At 51.8% G+C, this 13,763-nt stretch overlaps 1 protein-coding gene across 3 annotated transcripts; it reads left to right on the top strand.

The window, feature by feature from the left end:
* The first annotated feature begins 231 nt into the window (after positions 1–231).
* SPATA2 (spermatogenesis associated 2) lies at positions 232–12,595 on the top strand. Of its 3 annotated transcripts, none has more exons than XM_011993189.1 (3): positions 232–688; positions 7,475–7,912; positions 9,183–12,595. In XM_011993189.1, the coding sequence occupies exons 2-3, from the start codon at positions 7,577–7,579 to the stop codon at positions 10,407–10,409; spliced, it is 1,563 nt and encodes a 520-aa protein (XP_011848579.1). In that variant the 5' UTR covers positions 232–688; positions 7,475–7,576; the 3' UTR covers positions 10,410–12,595. The 3 variants fall into 3 exon arrangements, with proteins under 3 accessions (XP_011848579.1, XP_011848582.1, XP_011848581.1); XM_011993191.1 differs by lacking the exon at positions 232–688 and adding an exon at positions 2,311–2,558; XM_011993192.1 differs by lacking the exon at positions 7,475–7,912 and having other exon boundaries at positions 532–688.
* The last annotated feature ends 1,168 nt before the right edge of the window (positions 12,596–13,763 follow it).

The raw sequence follows: 13,763 nt of genomic DNA, 5'->3' as shown, positions 1-13,763 counted from the left end.
GTAACTTGTCCAAGGTCACACAGCTAGTAAGTGGCAAAGCTAAAAATGGGACCCACGCTCTTAACCGTCGCCCACAGCCCGTAACACCGACAGCCCTAGCAAGGCTGGATTCCAATCACGCGTGATTTCAGCGTCTCACTGGCTCTCTTTGAGCCTCAGTATTTCTGTTCGTACAATGGGGGCGAGGGATCCGACCGTTAGCCCCTGCTTGCTTGTGCGGAGTCATGAACGCAGCTCCAGGCTCCGGAGCGGTTTCCATGACAACCCGGCCAGCCACCATCCCTAAACCGAGTGGCTTCCGTCACGTCCGGCCTGTTTACTTCCGGGTCCCAGCCCCAGACACGACGATGGCTCGTTAGGCTGCAAACTGCCGTTCCGCCGCTTTCGTCCTCGTTCTTCGGCCTTCCGCTTTGTTCTCGGCCTCTGGCTTGTAGTCTCCATCGGCCGGGGGCATCGACCGCTTCTCGGAGCCAGCGCGCAGCCGTGGTCCACCCTCTCTTCGGACCCGCCTCCTGGCGACTTCACTTCCGGGCCGAGTGTTTCCGGGTCGCTGCTGGCCCGCGGGTACTGGTCTCAGTACCCCTGCAGCCGGCCGGAGCGGCTAGAGCCCAGTGGGGCCCGGCTCCGGCGGCAGCCGCGCCTCCCGCTTGCTTCCCTCGGCCGGGCAGCCCTCGGCGGCAGTGTCAGGGTGAGTGACGGGCGGTCGCGAGCGGAAACTGTCTCTGGGGCTTCCCCAGGTGGAGGGGGCGCCAGACAGCGGCAGGGCTCGGCTGGCCCGTGAGCGGGGTCCCCTCACGGCAGGCAGGACTACAGGTGGGCCCGTTGTTTCGGCGCTCCCGGGACCCCCAGCCTATCCTCAGGATCCCCATTCTCCTGGGAGCTGCCTTGTAAGCTCCTGGAACCCACCGAGGGTGGCTCAGGGCCGCTCAAGAGGAGCACCCTCTCTTCGGCGACTGGCCAAACAGAAGGACACCCCGATTTCGCCACGAGGCGGTTACTGCGCAGGGGTTCCCAGTTCAGACTCTGGCGGCACACCTGGGTTTGTACTCACTGTGTGACCTTGGATAAGTCACTTCATCTTAAGAGCCTCAGTTGCCTGTTTAAGTGTGATTGAACCTGGTTGCTAGGGCTGGAGTAGAGATGGAATGAGATCATGCAGGGCCCCTGGCATACAGCAGGCGTCCAGTAAGTGATAGTTCCTGTTACTTCATTCAATTCACGAACCCGTGGGGAGGGCCAGAATTTGAGACTGGGCTGTTTTTCACAACTGACGTGGCCCCCCAAGGCTGTAGGAATGACCGAGCTGGGACTTAGCAGCCGCCAGCTTCTGTCCCTTGCAGGGAGGGAAACAGCTTCCTTCAGAGGCAGCTGCCACTAGGGAAGCTTCTTTCAGCACCGCTGAGGTTATTTTCAGAGGTTTGGAAGGACTCTGTGTGAATTTCTTTGGAATCTAGTAGGAGTGTGGGGACCTTCTGGTGTTTCACAGCCCGTGGAAGGTGCCTTGGATGTGTCTCGGAGCCTCTTGCTTGGAACGAGTGCATTGGTGTGGGTGGGGAGGTGGAGGGGGTTGAACTGACTTCCTCGTCTGCTGTTTGGAGGCTGATGGAGCTAGACCAGAGATGTGTAAACCTGTGGACAGGGGCAGTGCACAGACCAAAATAGCTCTGCCTGTGCAGAGAGGGGGCGCCTTCAAATACTGCTTGGGGAACATTTCTGCTTGAATGGGCCAGCTGAGGTAAAGCCAAGCGAATGCTTTGCTACTCGGAATCACTTCACTTCCATGCAGTGGGAGTCTAAACAGATACAGCTTTCCTCTTAGATGTTTAGAAAATAACTAAAGAAGCCACTGCCTCCCTGACTGCAGTATCTCTCTTTCCATTGACTTGCTTTTCAAGAGGGTGCCTAGATTGTTCAGGAGGTGCTGACTGGAGCTGTTGACTCTGGGCACCTGCCTGCCTCTATGTTCAGGATATTCACAGTGCTGTTTTTTTGTCTTTTGGGTTTTTTTTTTTTTTTCTCCCACCAGACTGGCGCGGCTTGGCGTTCCAATCCTTGGGTTGCTTGGAGAAATTAACAGCTTCTGTCGTTGGGCTGTCTCGGTCTCCTGTAACCACGATGTTTTTGCAGAGAGCGTATTTTGTTGTTCTTGCAGAGCGCTGGGAATGAATTGCTGGCTCTGTGCTCAGAAAAAACACCAGCTATGACCAGCTACAAGGCATCTTGTATTCTCAGAAAATGTTTTCAGCAGGGATGATGTCAGCTGCTTCATCACTGGCCGATGTCTCTGGCCAGCCTCTTTCCTCGGCCCTTGAGCTTACATCATATAGAGATTAGCTCTCCTAGCCCCATTCGGTGTGGGAAGATGGGAATTTTGCTACTACAGGAATTTTTGTAACTCAACTCTGCTCGCGCCGCCATAAGGCATTCTAACTTAGCCAAACACTTTAGAGTAGAGCTGTCCAGCAGATGCAGCAGGATGGCTTTGCAAGAGTTGGAGTTTTGGCGTTAGACCTAGGTTCAGAGCTCAGAGCCACTTCTTCCTAGCCTTATGACTTAGGGTAAGTGAGTTGGCCTCTCCGAGCCTCAGTTTCCTCTTTAACCTTGGATCTATCCTATGGATTTCATTGTTTTTCATAGAGCAGTTAGCAGAGAGCTGCCACACAGTAATCCCTTGGTAAATGGTACTGATGTAACAATAAATGAGTGAGATAAATTGGAGAAAGCCCAGGCATCAGGGCCTGCCAACAAGAGTTCAGATTCCAGCTCTGATCCTTTCAAACTCTGTTGGACAGGTTGTTTTAATGGGAGAGCCTGTTTTCCTTATAGAGTTGTGAGGATTAAATGGGATGATGTAGGTAAAGTGGGAAGCCCAATACTTAGCACATAGTAGGACCTCAGTAATTGTTAGTCTCTTTCTTTCCTTTCCTTACTGACTAATTGAGACAGAATCTTGCTCTGTCACCCAGGCTGGAGTGCAGTGGTGCCATCATAGCTCACTGCAGCCTCAAACTCCTGGGCTCAGTGGATCCCCCCACCTCAGACTCCCAAGTAGCTAAGACTATAGGTGCATGTCACCACACCCACCTAATAATAATAATAATAATTATTATTATTATTATTTTTGTAGAGATGGAGTCTATGTTGTCCAGGCATGTCTTGCCCTTAATTATCTTTTAGCTTTTACTTTCTTCCGCCTTTTCCCTCACCTACCCAGGTTGTTTTGAGATTTGTTTTAGATATTTTGGACTTCCTGTCCTTGTTGTTCAGATTTTGAACATCAGCTGGGCTGTTTGGATCCCTTTGCTTTATTTATTGTTTTTCAGCAACAAACAAGGGTGTGGACTGTGGTGCGATTATAGAGCAGCATACGCTGAGCCGAGCTTGAGACTGGCTGACTTTGTAAAAAATCAGTCTCTTTGAGTTCAAGGCTGACTTCCTTGGAAAAAAATTACAGCAGTATTCAGAAACTTAATGTCTCTGTGTTTGAATGGTTCTCAGGCTACCAGAAAACAAACCCTGGGGCCAGAGGCGTGATTGCAGCTTCTCTAAGTCAAGAATGGTAAATGCATGTGTGACTATCCTCTCCAGTGTTGCAAAATACATTTCTTTATGTAGAGATGGAGTTTTTGCTCTGTTGTCCAGGCTGGAGTGCAATGGCACGATCTCAGGTCACTGCAGCCTCTCCTCCCGGGTTCATGCCATTCTCCTGCCTCAGCTTCCTCAGTAGCTGGGATTACAGGCGTTCGCCACCACGCCCAGCTAATTTTTGTATTTTTAGTAGAGACGGGGTTTTGCTATGTTGCCTAGGCTGGTCTCAAAATCCCGACTTCAGGCGATCCACCCATCTTGGCCTCCCAGAGTGCTAGGATTACAGGCATGAGCCACCGCACCTGGCCTACATTTTTATTTTTTAAGAGAATATACATTTTAAATTGTTTATTTTTTTATGGACAGAACAGTATGAACATAGAGCACATACATACTTTGATACTAGGTGGTATGCTCTTCCAGCTAGATTTGCAGGCAGGATGTGTCTCCTTCATTGCTGTCCTCTACCTTCCTCACCCATCCCCATTCCCCCACTGGGTCCAGCTCAGGCAGAAGGTGGGGGCTGCAGAAATGCTTGTTGGACATGGGAATCGTGGGGTGGTGAGAGGAATACAGGTTCCAAGTCAGAATGCCAGGCTTGGATTATTGGGTCCATCTGCTGCTAACCTTGAGCTACTTGTTGTATCTCATGCCGTCTTTCTGAGCCTGTTTCTTTGCTCTCCAGCTGATCTCCCAGGATTCTTGGGAGGTACCAATGAGAAACTAAAGTGGTGGCATCATGAATGCTGACATCCTTTACAGCATCTATGCATCTATTTCTCTTTTTTTCTTTCTCTCTCTTTTTTTTTTTTTTTTTTTTTTTTTTAGAGATGGAGTCTCGCTCTGTTACCCAGGCTGGCTGGAGTGCAGTGGGGCAATCTCGGCTCACTGCAACCTCTGCCTCCTGGGTTCTAGCAATTCTCCTGCTTCAGCCTCCTGAGTAGCTGTGATTACAGGTGCATGCTGCCACGCCCAGCTAATTTTTAAAAAAAATTTTAGTAGAGACGGAGTTTCACCATGTTGCCCAGGCTGGTCTCGCAATCCACCTGCCTCGGCCTCCCAAAGTGCTGAGATTACAGGCATGAGCCACCATGCCCGGCTGCAGCATCCATTTCACCTACTTTATCAGGCACAGGCAGGCTCTGTGTTAGGCATCGTGGTGAACAACACAGACATGGTCCTTGCCTTTATGGAGCTTACCAGGAGCTTACCAGCTTGCCAGCTTACCAGGGAGGGTGGGGGGTGGACAAAGAGAGGAAGCTAGTAAATGAATAAAGTTGATAGTTTCAGATTGTGGTTATCGTAGGAGAATGTGACAATACGGAACTGGGAAGGTGAAATAGGTACCTCTAGGGGCTGATGTTTGAACTGAGGCCTGAATGATGAGAATCTTCATGAGGCATAATTTTATCCTAAGTGCATTTTGTTTTCTTTTGTAAAGACAGGGTATTGCTATGTTGCCCAGGCTGGTCTCAAACTCCTGGCCTTGAGCAATCCTCCTGCATTGGCCTTCCAAAGTTCAGGGATTACAGGCATGAGCCCCCGCGCCTGGCCCCTAAGTGGATGTGTTTGCCTCCTGTGCTCCTCAGCCTTGTTTGTCGCTGTAGCACTGGGCTCCCTCAGCAGTGGGGTGTGTTGGAGACAGTGGCCTCTCTGTGTCCCTAGTTTTGCTACACATCTTACCTCTCACCCCACCATTAATACCCCCAGGAGTCTCCTCCTGGGTACAAAAACCATGGAGGAGCCAGACTAGTGGCTCATGGAGATGAGGATGATTTTGTTGACCTCATGATAGTTGCCAGGCTCGTAGGACCTTCCTGGCTGAACACAGGTCTGCTAAAGGAGCCCCGCACACGCCAGGCCCAGTCCTGCTGCAACTTCTCTCAGTCCCTTGCCATCTCCCACACTCAGCAGACATTTATGAAGCACACAGCTCACCTTACTGAGCAAGATGGTCACAGTCCTGTACCCACGGAGCTTCTGGGCAGGAGTGGCAGGACCAGAGCATGTGAAAATGCACATCTACCACCCAGTCAGTGGTATCTGCCCCACTCAGAGAAGGCCTGGCCGCTTAGGGCTACAGCAGCGGCCATCGAGGACTTCCTGGAGCCGGCTCTCTGAGCAGCTTCGTATCCCGTCATGCTTAATCCTCTTGCCAGCTCTGGACAGAGGCGCTATTATTAACCCCTTGTTTCAGATGAGAAAACCGCCACCCAGGGAGGTGGAGCAATTTGCCCGAGTAACCTGGAGAAGCAGCCCTGGCCTCGCTCGCAGGTACCTGGCCTTGGACCCCATGTCCATGACCCTGCGCGTGTTGTCTCCTTGGCCCTGGCAGTGTCCCTCCATTAATCTGGATTCGCTCCCAGCATTGTGGTGACAAGAATATTGCTGGATCTGTGCCTGTTCTACTAACAAGTGGCTAAGCAGATGACAAGATTGTATAAAGCCTGTGTCCCAGCTCAGAACATTCTATCCTCTTCCAACAGGGGGCTGCAAAGCGCTCTTGTGATAAAGGGGATGCAGGCTGTCAAAGGCTGGTAACAGCATTCCAGGGGCTGGCAGCCACTGTGGCCTCTTTTGAAAATTGTAAAGAAGACCATATCCCTCTCCCCTTGCTATAAACTCTTCAGTGGCTTCACGTGGCTCTTTGTATAAAATATCAAATTCTGAATGTGCTCTTGCAGCCTTGGGGCTGAGGGTCCCGCTGGTGCTGGCAGCTGCCTCTCCTCACGCCCCTGCCCTCGTGGCCTCGGCCTCACTGGCTGCAGTTCTGTTCCTGTGCCAGGCTTCCTGCCTCAGGAAAGCAGGGTGTGGTGGGTAAGGGCATGGACTTTAGAGCCAGATTGCCTGGGTTCTGAGCTCAGCTCCTCTGCCTCTTAAGAGTTCTGTAACCTTGGGCAGTTTCTTTTTCTTAAAAAATTTTTTGTATTTTTGTAGAGATATGGTTTTACCATGTTTCCCAGGCTGGTCTCGAGATCCTGGACTCAAGCCATCCTTCCCTCTCAGCCTCCCAAAGTTCAGGAATTACAGGTGTGAGCCGCCGTGCCTGGCCTACCTTGAGCAGTTTCTAATGTCTGTGTCTCAGTTTGCACATGGGTCCACTGGGGCTAACTGTAGCGCCTCTCTCCTAGGATTGTTTAAGAAGAGAAAGTGAGGCTGGGTGTGGGGGCTCACGCCTGTAATCCTGGCACTTTGGGAGGCCGAGGCCAGTTGATTACTTGAGGTCAGGAGTTTGAGACCAGCCTGACCAACATGGTGAAACCCCGTCTTGACAAAAATACGAAACTTAGCCAGGCGTGTTGGCGGGTGCCTGTAATCCCAGCCACTTGTGGGGCTGAGGCAGGAGAATCGCTTGAACCCGGGAGGCGGAGGTTGCTGTGAGCCGAGATCACGCCACTGCACTCCAGCCTGGGCAACAGAGCAAGACTCCATCTCAAAAAAAAAAAAAAGGCGAGTTAGTGTGTGTGAAGCTCGTCACGTGTCTGGAGCGTCTGGTAGTGTTAGCTCAGGGCCTTCCTCTGCTGCAGCTCCTTCCCTGGCCTCTTGACCTGGCAAACTCCTCATCCTTCAGGTCTGTTGCTGTCTCAAGAGGGCTTTCCTAAACTCCCCCTTCCCCAGTGAAACCAGGACAGGAGCCCTTTCTGTACTCACCCACACTTCTCTTTCAGGAATATTAATCGTATTTTTCATTTGCGAGCACAACAAAGTCAAGGTCCGTCTCTCTCTGGCCTCTGTGGTACCCCTGCTTGTAGGACCTGCTCTGTAACGTGCTGCTGGGGCCCGGGGTAGCCTAGGCCAGTTCTGCTGTTCATTTTGCCTCAGCGGCCTGAAGCCGAAGCGCGGACCGTTTCGAGGAATGACATGCTTCTTGTTCCCCTCCTTCCAGAGCACTCCGCTGGTCCAGGCGGCAACATGTCCCTGCTTTTAGCGATGTCCCTGCCTCTAATCCAGAAGCCATGGAGGAGATAAGGTAGCCCCCCTCGATCGGATGGGGAAGCCCAGTTCAATGGATACAAAATTCAAGGATGACTTATTTCGGAAGTATGTGCAGTTCCATGAGGGCAAAGTGGATACCACCACCAGCAGGCAGCGGCCTGGCGGCGATGAGTGTCTGCGGGTGGCAGCATCGACCCTGCTCAGCCTGCACAAGGTGGATCCCTTTTATCGATTCCGGCTGATCCAGTTCTATGAGGTGGTGGAGAGCTCCCTGCGCTCGCTCAGCTCCTCCAGCCTGCGGGCTCTGCACGGTGCCTTCAGCATGCTGGAGACAGTGGGTATCAACCTCTTCCTCTACCCGTGGAAGAAGGAATTCAGGAGCATCAAGGTGAGGTCCTGGAGCAGCCTCCATACAGGCCCTCCTCCTCTCTTCCTGCCCCTGGCAGTCCGTCCTGAGAGGCTGTGTCAGTCTGAGTCCATCCGTCCTCTGCTCTCAGATCCTGCTGGGCTCCACACCTTCCCCATCTCTCCAGCATCACCTCTGAACTGTTTCTGGCCTGGCTGCCACACCTTAAGCAGAGAGACTGGGAAGGCAGGGGCAGCCAGGTTATACAGGGTCTTGTAGCCCAGGGCAAGGCTTGGATTTGTTCAGAGTAGGCGGGAAAGGAGGCAGTGTGGGATCTGGCTTGCATCTGAAGAGGGTCATTCTGGCTGTGGTATGGGAAGTAGGCTGTAGAGGGGTGGGGAGAGCAGTTAGGAAGCTTCTCGGCGGTCCCAGCAAGCTGAGGGGTGTTCTGGACTAAGTGGTAATAGTAGGGGAGGAGGGGGAAATTGAGAGAGGGATCCTGAATCAGACCACGCACAGGAGAGCTGTCACCTAGCCAGGCTTCTTCATTCTGCCGTGGGAGGAGCAGTAATCGAGAGAGGGGATGGCACGGTTGAGCTGTCACCTAGCCAGCCCCTTCAGTCTGCCGTGTTACTCAGCCCATCATGGAAATGCCAGAGAGGAAGGTTCTGATTGTCACCGCATTCTGCCTATAATCCGGCCCCTTTATTCACCCAGGCTCCCTCTTCATATGGAGCCGGGTCTTTGCGCCCCACTAGGAAGCGAGAGGTTTTGCTCCCTGTGTTTAAGAAAGGAGCTGCTGCTGGTGGCTCGTGCCTGTAATCGCAGCACTTTGAGAGGCCAAGGTGGGTGAATCATGAGGTCAGGAGTTGGAGACCAGCGTGACCAACATGGTGAAACCCCGTCTCTACTAAAAATACAAAAATTAGCTGGGTGTGGTGGCAGGTACCTGTAATCCCAGCTACTCAGGAGGCTGAGGCAGGAGAATTGCTTGAAGCCGGGAGGTGGAGCTTGCAGTGAGCCGAGATCGAGCCACTGCACTCCCGCCTGGGCGACAGAGTGAGACTCCGTCTCAAAAAAAAAAAAAAAAAAAAGGAGCTGCTGGGTCATTTCCTTGCACAACTCCTGAGTGCTTAGTAAGTCCCAGCCCTGCCTCCTCTGCCTCCCTCAGGGTAAGGCTGTCAGGATCCTTCCCTGCCCTGCCCTTTCCCCACCGCCCCACTTCAGAGCTGGATATCCTTTGCTTTGACATAGTCTGTCTTGTGTCTCTGAGAGAAAACCCCACCTCTCTTTTCTACTCCCTTCCTTCTAGACCTACACGGGCCCTTTTGTTTATTATGTCAAGTCGACATTACTGGAAGAGGACATCCGAGCCATCCTGAGCTGCATGGGCTACGCACCTGAGCTGGGCACTGCATACAAGCTCAGAGAGCTCGTAGAGACCCTCCAGGTGAAGATGGTCTCCTTCGAGCTCTTTCTGGCCAAAGTCGAGTGTGAGCAGATGCTGGAAATCCACTCACAAGTGAAGGACAAGGGCTACTCCGAGCTGGACATCGTGAGCGAGCGCAAGAGCAGTGCGGAGGACGTGCGCGGCTGCTCAGACGCCCTGCGGCGGCGGGCAGAGGGCCGGGAGCACCTGACGGCCTCCATGTCACGAGTGGCACTCCAGAAGTCAGCCAGCGAGCGGGCGGCCAAGGACTACTACAAGCCCCGCGTGACCAAGCCCTCGAGGTCGGTGGATGCCTATGACAGCTACTGGGAGAGCCGGAAGCCACCACTGAAGGCCTCATTGAGTCTTCGGAAGGAGCCTGTGGCAGCGGATGTGGGGGATGACCTCAAGGACGAGATCATCCGCCCGTCCCCTTCACTGCTGACCATGGCCAGCTCTCCCCACGGCAGCCCGGATGCCCTTCCACCTGCTTCCCCCAGCAACGGCCCGGGCCTGCTGCGCGGTACCTACTTCTCCACTCAGGATGACGTGGATCTGTACACAGACTCCGAACCCAGGGCCACCTACCGTCGGCAGGATGCTCTGCGGCCGGATGTGTGGCTGGTCAGAAACGACGCCCACCCCCTCTACCACAAGCGCTCGCCCCCTGCCAAAGAGTCCGCCCTCTCCAAGTGCCAAAGCTGTGGGCTGTCCTGCAGCTCCTCCCTCTGCCAGCGCTGTGACAGCCTGCTCACCTGTCCTCCAGCTTCCAAGCCCAGCGTCTTCCCCAGCAAGGCCTCCACTCATGACAGCCTGGCCCACGGGGCATCTCTGCGGGAGAAGTACCCAGGCCAGACTCAGGGCCTCGACCGCCTCCCGCACCTTCACTCCAAATCGAAGCCCTCCTCCACGCCCACTTCCCGCTGTGGCTTCTGCAACCGCCCAGGTGCCACCAACACCTGCACCCAGTGTTCAAAAGTCTCATGTGACGCCTGCCTCAGCGCTTACCATTACGACCCCTGCTACAAAAAGAGTGAGCTGCACAAGTTCATGCCCAACAAGCAGCTGAACTACAAGTCCACCCAGCTCTCCCATCTCGTGTACAGATAGACCGGCCTCGCCCCTTCCAGCTCCAAGGGCTACATCACCAACCTTTCGGGTTTCACGGTGAAGAAGTACTCATGCATTGATCTCAGAGGCGGAGGCCTGCACTTGACCATGTAGGTGGCAGAGATCGTGGGCTGACTGTGTCCACGTGGGAGTTCACTTAGCGACTCAGATGTTTCAACCAATGGCTGCTTTGTTGTCTGACGAGGGAGAAGGTGGCACTTCCGTTCAGATTCATTTTGCTGATCTCTCCACTCCCTGTTCAGTTGGTTCTTTTTTTTGGGTTTGGTTTGGTTTTGTTGTTTTGTTTTTCCTTTAAAGAGGATTTCTATCTCTGGGACCCTCACCGCACCTACCCCTCCCATTACAAAGCCGACTTGGACTGGGAAGGGCCTTCAGGCCACCAGACATCCACCGGGAGCGGCGAGCTAGAGGCCTGTTGGCTTGTGAAATGAGCCCTCCTGCCACACGGGGCCTCTCCCAAAGGCTCATCCCTTGGCCGCCCCCTTCCCAAACGCAAGGATCCCCAGCCGGACTTCCCACCCCTGGCTTTCCCACCTCTCCAGGTGTCAGAGGTGAACCAAGTCCAGTATTAGCTGAATGTCGTTTTGTACACCACAGCTCAGTCAGCCCATGGCCTTCGTGAACTTTGCTCCAACACACTGATGTGGGGGCTTCCCACAGCAGGACTGACTTCCCCCCTTTTCTGTTGTTTGCACATGCCCCTCTTACTGTACTACCAATAGATATTTTTGAGATTTATTTTTAAATAAATATTCAACTTGCTGTGTGTTTCAACGTGGTTAAAAAAATGAATTATGTAGCTATTTATTAAATGCCCTGGGTTCTTTAGTCTTCCAAGGGAGGGCCTCGCGCCCATTCATATTGTATCCTCCACTCACTACGGCCCAAGGGGAGAGGAGAGTTTGGGGTAGGGAGGAACAGACACGAAGCCTCCTTCTCTTGAGCTGGTGGAGAGTCACTGTCTTCCCTGCAGTAACTAGCTATACACCTACCTCCAGTGTGCACTTAGGGGGTGAGTGCGGGTGTCGAGGTCTGTGTGCCGCAGACTGCTAACCTAGTGACAATTCAGGGACCTCACCTGTCGGACCTATAGCTTGCTGAGCAGGAACCTCGCACTTCACACTTCTTGAGTCTCGTTTCAGAAGGAAAATCATTTGGGATTCCTACTGCCCCTCCATCTCAGTCCTCTTCTCTTCACCAGTTTCCAGGACTCATCTGCAACATTTGCGATCTTTTTGCACTAAAAGTGGGCAGGAGTCGGCATGTGCCCATCAGACAGACGGCTCCTCAGATGCTCAGCTAAGCCTAAGCGCTTCCAAGCCTGAAGGCCCCTTCAGCTCCTCATGTGAATTACCAGCCCCCGGAGTTTCCTCGTGGGGGTACAAGAGCAGGAGTGGGGCAAGAGATTGGAAATAAAGCCCCTTCCTTGTGAACTAACATATTTTAGCCATAACTGTTTGTGATGTACACAATGTTAAGGGATTTATATGCAGTGGGTTTTTCTGGGAGAAAGTTATTCAGCTCTTGAGCAAGTTTAAGTCTGGCTGAATCCTGAGGCCACTGTGAATTTGCTGATGTTCTTCCAACTCAGTTGAGTGATTTTAAGGTTTTCCAAATCTTCTATGGCTCTTTTTTTAATATATACATATATATATCTCTCTATCTGGTAGATCACATGTAGATGTACAGTGTGTATGTTAAGCTGAATTTCAACCAACTTTATTACTAAGACCAGCCTAGCGGGGTATTCATCTTTGATGTTCTTCCTTTTCACCTTTCAGAATCGGCACTGGCTGGCCCGCTCCTGAGAGCCCTAGTTTTCTAGTTTTCCATTTCCAGATTGCGTCAGCATTACAGTAACTAACTCTTTTTAACCAACCGTGATGCCACGTAACTTACCCAGTGGACGAAAGCAGGAGTGACTAACACATCGTAGGAGGGGAAGTCCAGTGTACCTGTCATCACGGACGCACTGTGGTCACAGACTGGAATAGGAGATACTACAGCCCTGCTCCCTGGTGTGCATCTTACTGGATGAGGTTGCCGTGACTGAGGTAGTTAAATACATGCTAATTTAAAAATGCAGGTGTTTTGCATTTGATTTCTACCAAGAGTTGAAATGTTGAGAGATGATTAAAAATAATAAAGTGTCTTCCATTGTTAAATGAAGTGTTTGGGGTCTTATGTCCTCTGTCCCCGCTTCTTTGAAGTTTGGTTACTTGGGAGTTTATTTTTCCTCAAGTGGTATTTAGTTTTTTAATGACAAGACTTAAATTTTCTCTTCCATGAAACTGACAAATAGCATTTGAGTGCTATACTGTGAGCCTGACACTTTTTATTTTTTTAATTTTTTGTAAAAAATGTTTTGATTTTTTTTTTCTTTTTTTTTTTTTGAGACGGAATCTCGCTCTGCCACCCAGGCTGGAGCACAGTGGCGCAGTGTCAGCTCACTGCAAGCTCCGCCTCTTGGGTTCACGCCATTCTCCTGCCTCAGCCTCCCGAGTAGCTGGGACTACAGGCGCCTGCCACCACACCCGGCTAATTTTTTGTTATTTTTAGTAGAGACGGACAGGGTTTCACCATGTTAGCTAGGATGGTCTCCATCTCCTGACCTCGTGATCTGCCTGCCTCTGCCTCCTAAAGTGCTGGGATTACAGGTGTGATCCACTGCGCCTGGCCTTGTTTTTTTTTTTTTTTTAATTTAAGACAGGGTCTTGCTCTGTTACTTCCCAGTCTGGAGTACAGTTGTGTGATCATGGCTAGCTGTAGCCTGGACCTCTTGGACTTGAGTGATCCTCCCACCTCAGCCTCCCAAGTAGCTACAGGTGCGCACCACTACGTCTGGCTAATTTTAATTTTTTGTGGAGGTGGGGTCTCACTATCTTGCCCAGGCTGGTCTCAATCTCCTAGGCTTAAGTGATCCTTCCACCAGGCATTTGTATCCTGAGACTATGTGCATGATCTTGTTCGCTAGCTTCAGTCATCCTGTTAAATAGGCACTGTTATGATCTCCATCTTGCATATGGGGAAATGGCGGTACAGAGTTCAGATGTTTTCCAAGGAGGGGACTGCATCATCCAGGAGAAATGCTTGTTAGTAGAGACAAAGAAGCATTAATAACATTGGAAGATGTATTTATTTATTTATTTATTTTGAGACAGAGTCTCGCTCTGTTGCCCAGGCTGGAGTGCTATGGCGCAATCTCGGCTCGCTGCAATCTCTGCCTCCTGGGTTCAAGCAGTTCTCCTGCCTCAGCCTCCTAAGTAGCTGGGATTACAGGCATGTACCACCACGCCCAGCTAATTTTTGTATTTTTAGTAGATGGGGTTTCAC

Source organism: Mandrillus leucophaeus, unplaced genomic scaffold, assembly GCF_000951045.1.
Source record: "Mandrillus leucophaeus isolate KB7577 unplaced genomic scaffold, Mleu.le_1.0 Scaffold428, whole genome shotgun sequence".
Lineage (NCBI taxonomy): Eukaryota > Metazoa > Chordata > Mammalia > Primates > Cercopithecidae > Mandrillus > Mandrillus leucophaeus.
The sequence above is the reverse complement of the archived record's forward strand: the minus strand, read 5'-3'. Positions and strand labels throughout refer to the sequence as shown.

Excerpts from the sequence above, each read along its gene's own strand:
- SPATA2 (XM_011993189.1), top strand. The coding sequence starts at position 7,577 with ATGGGGAAGCCCAGTTCAATGGATACAAAATTCAAGGATGACTTATTT. Across the intron at positions 7,913-9,182 it reads AGGAATTCAGGAGCATCAAG|ACCTACACGGGCCCTTTTGT; the intron begins GTGAGGTCCTGG and ends CCTTCCTTCTAG.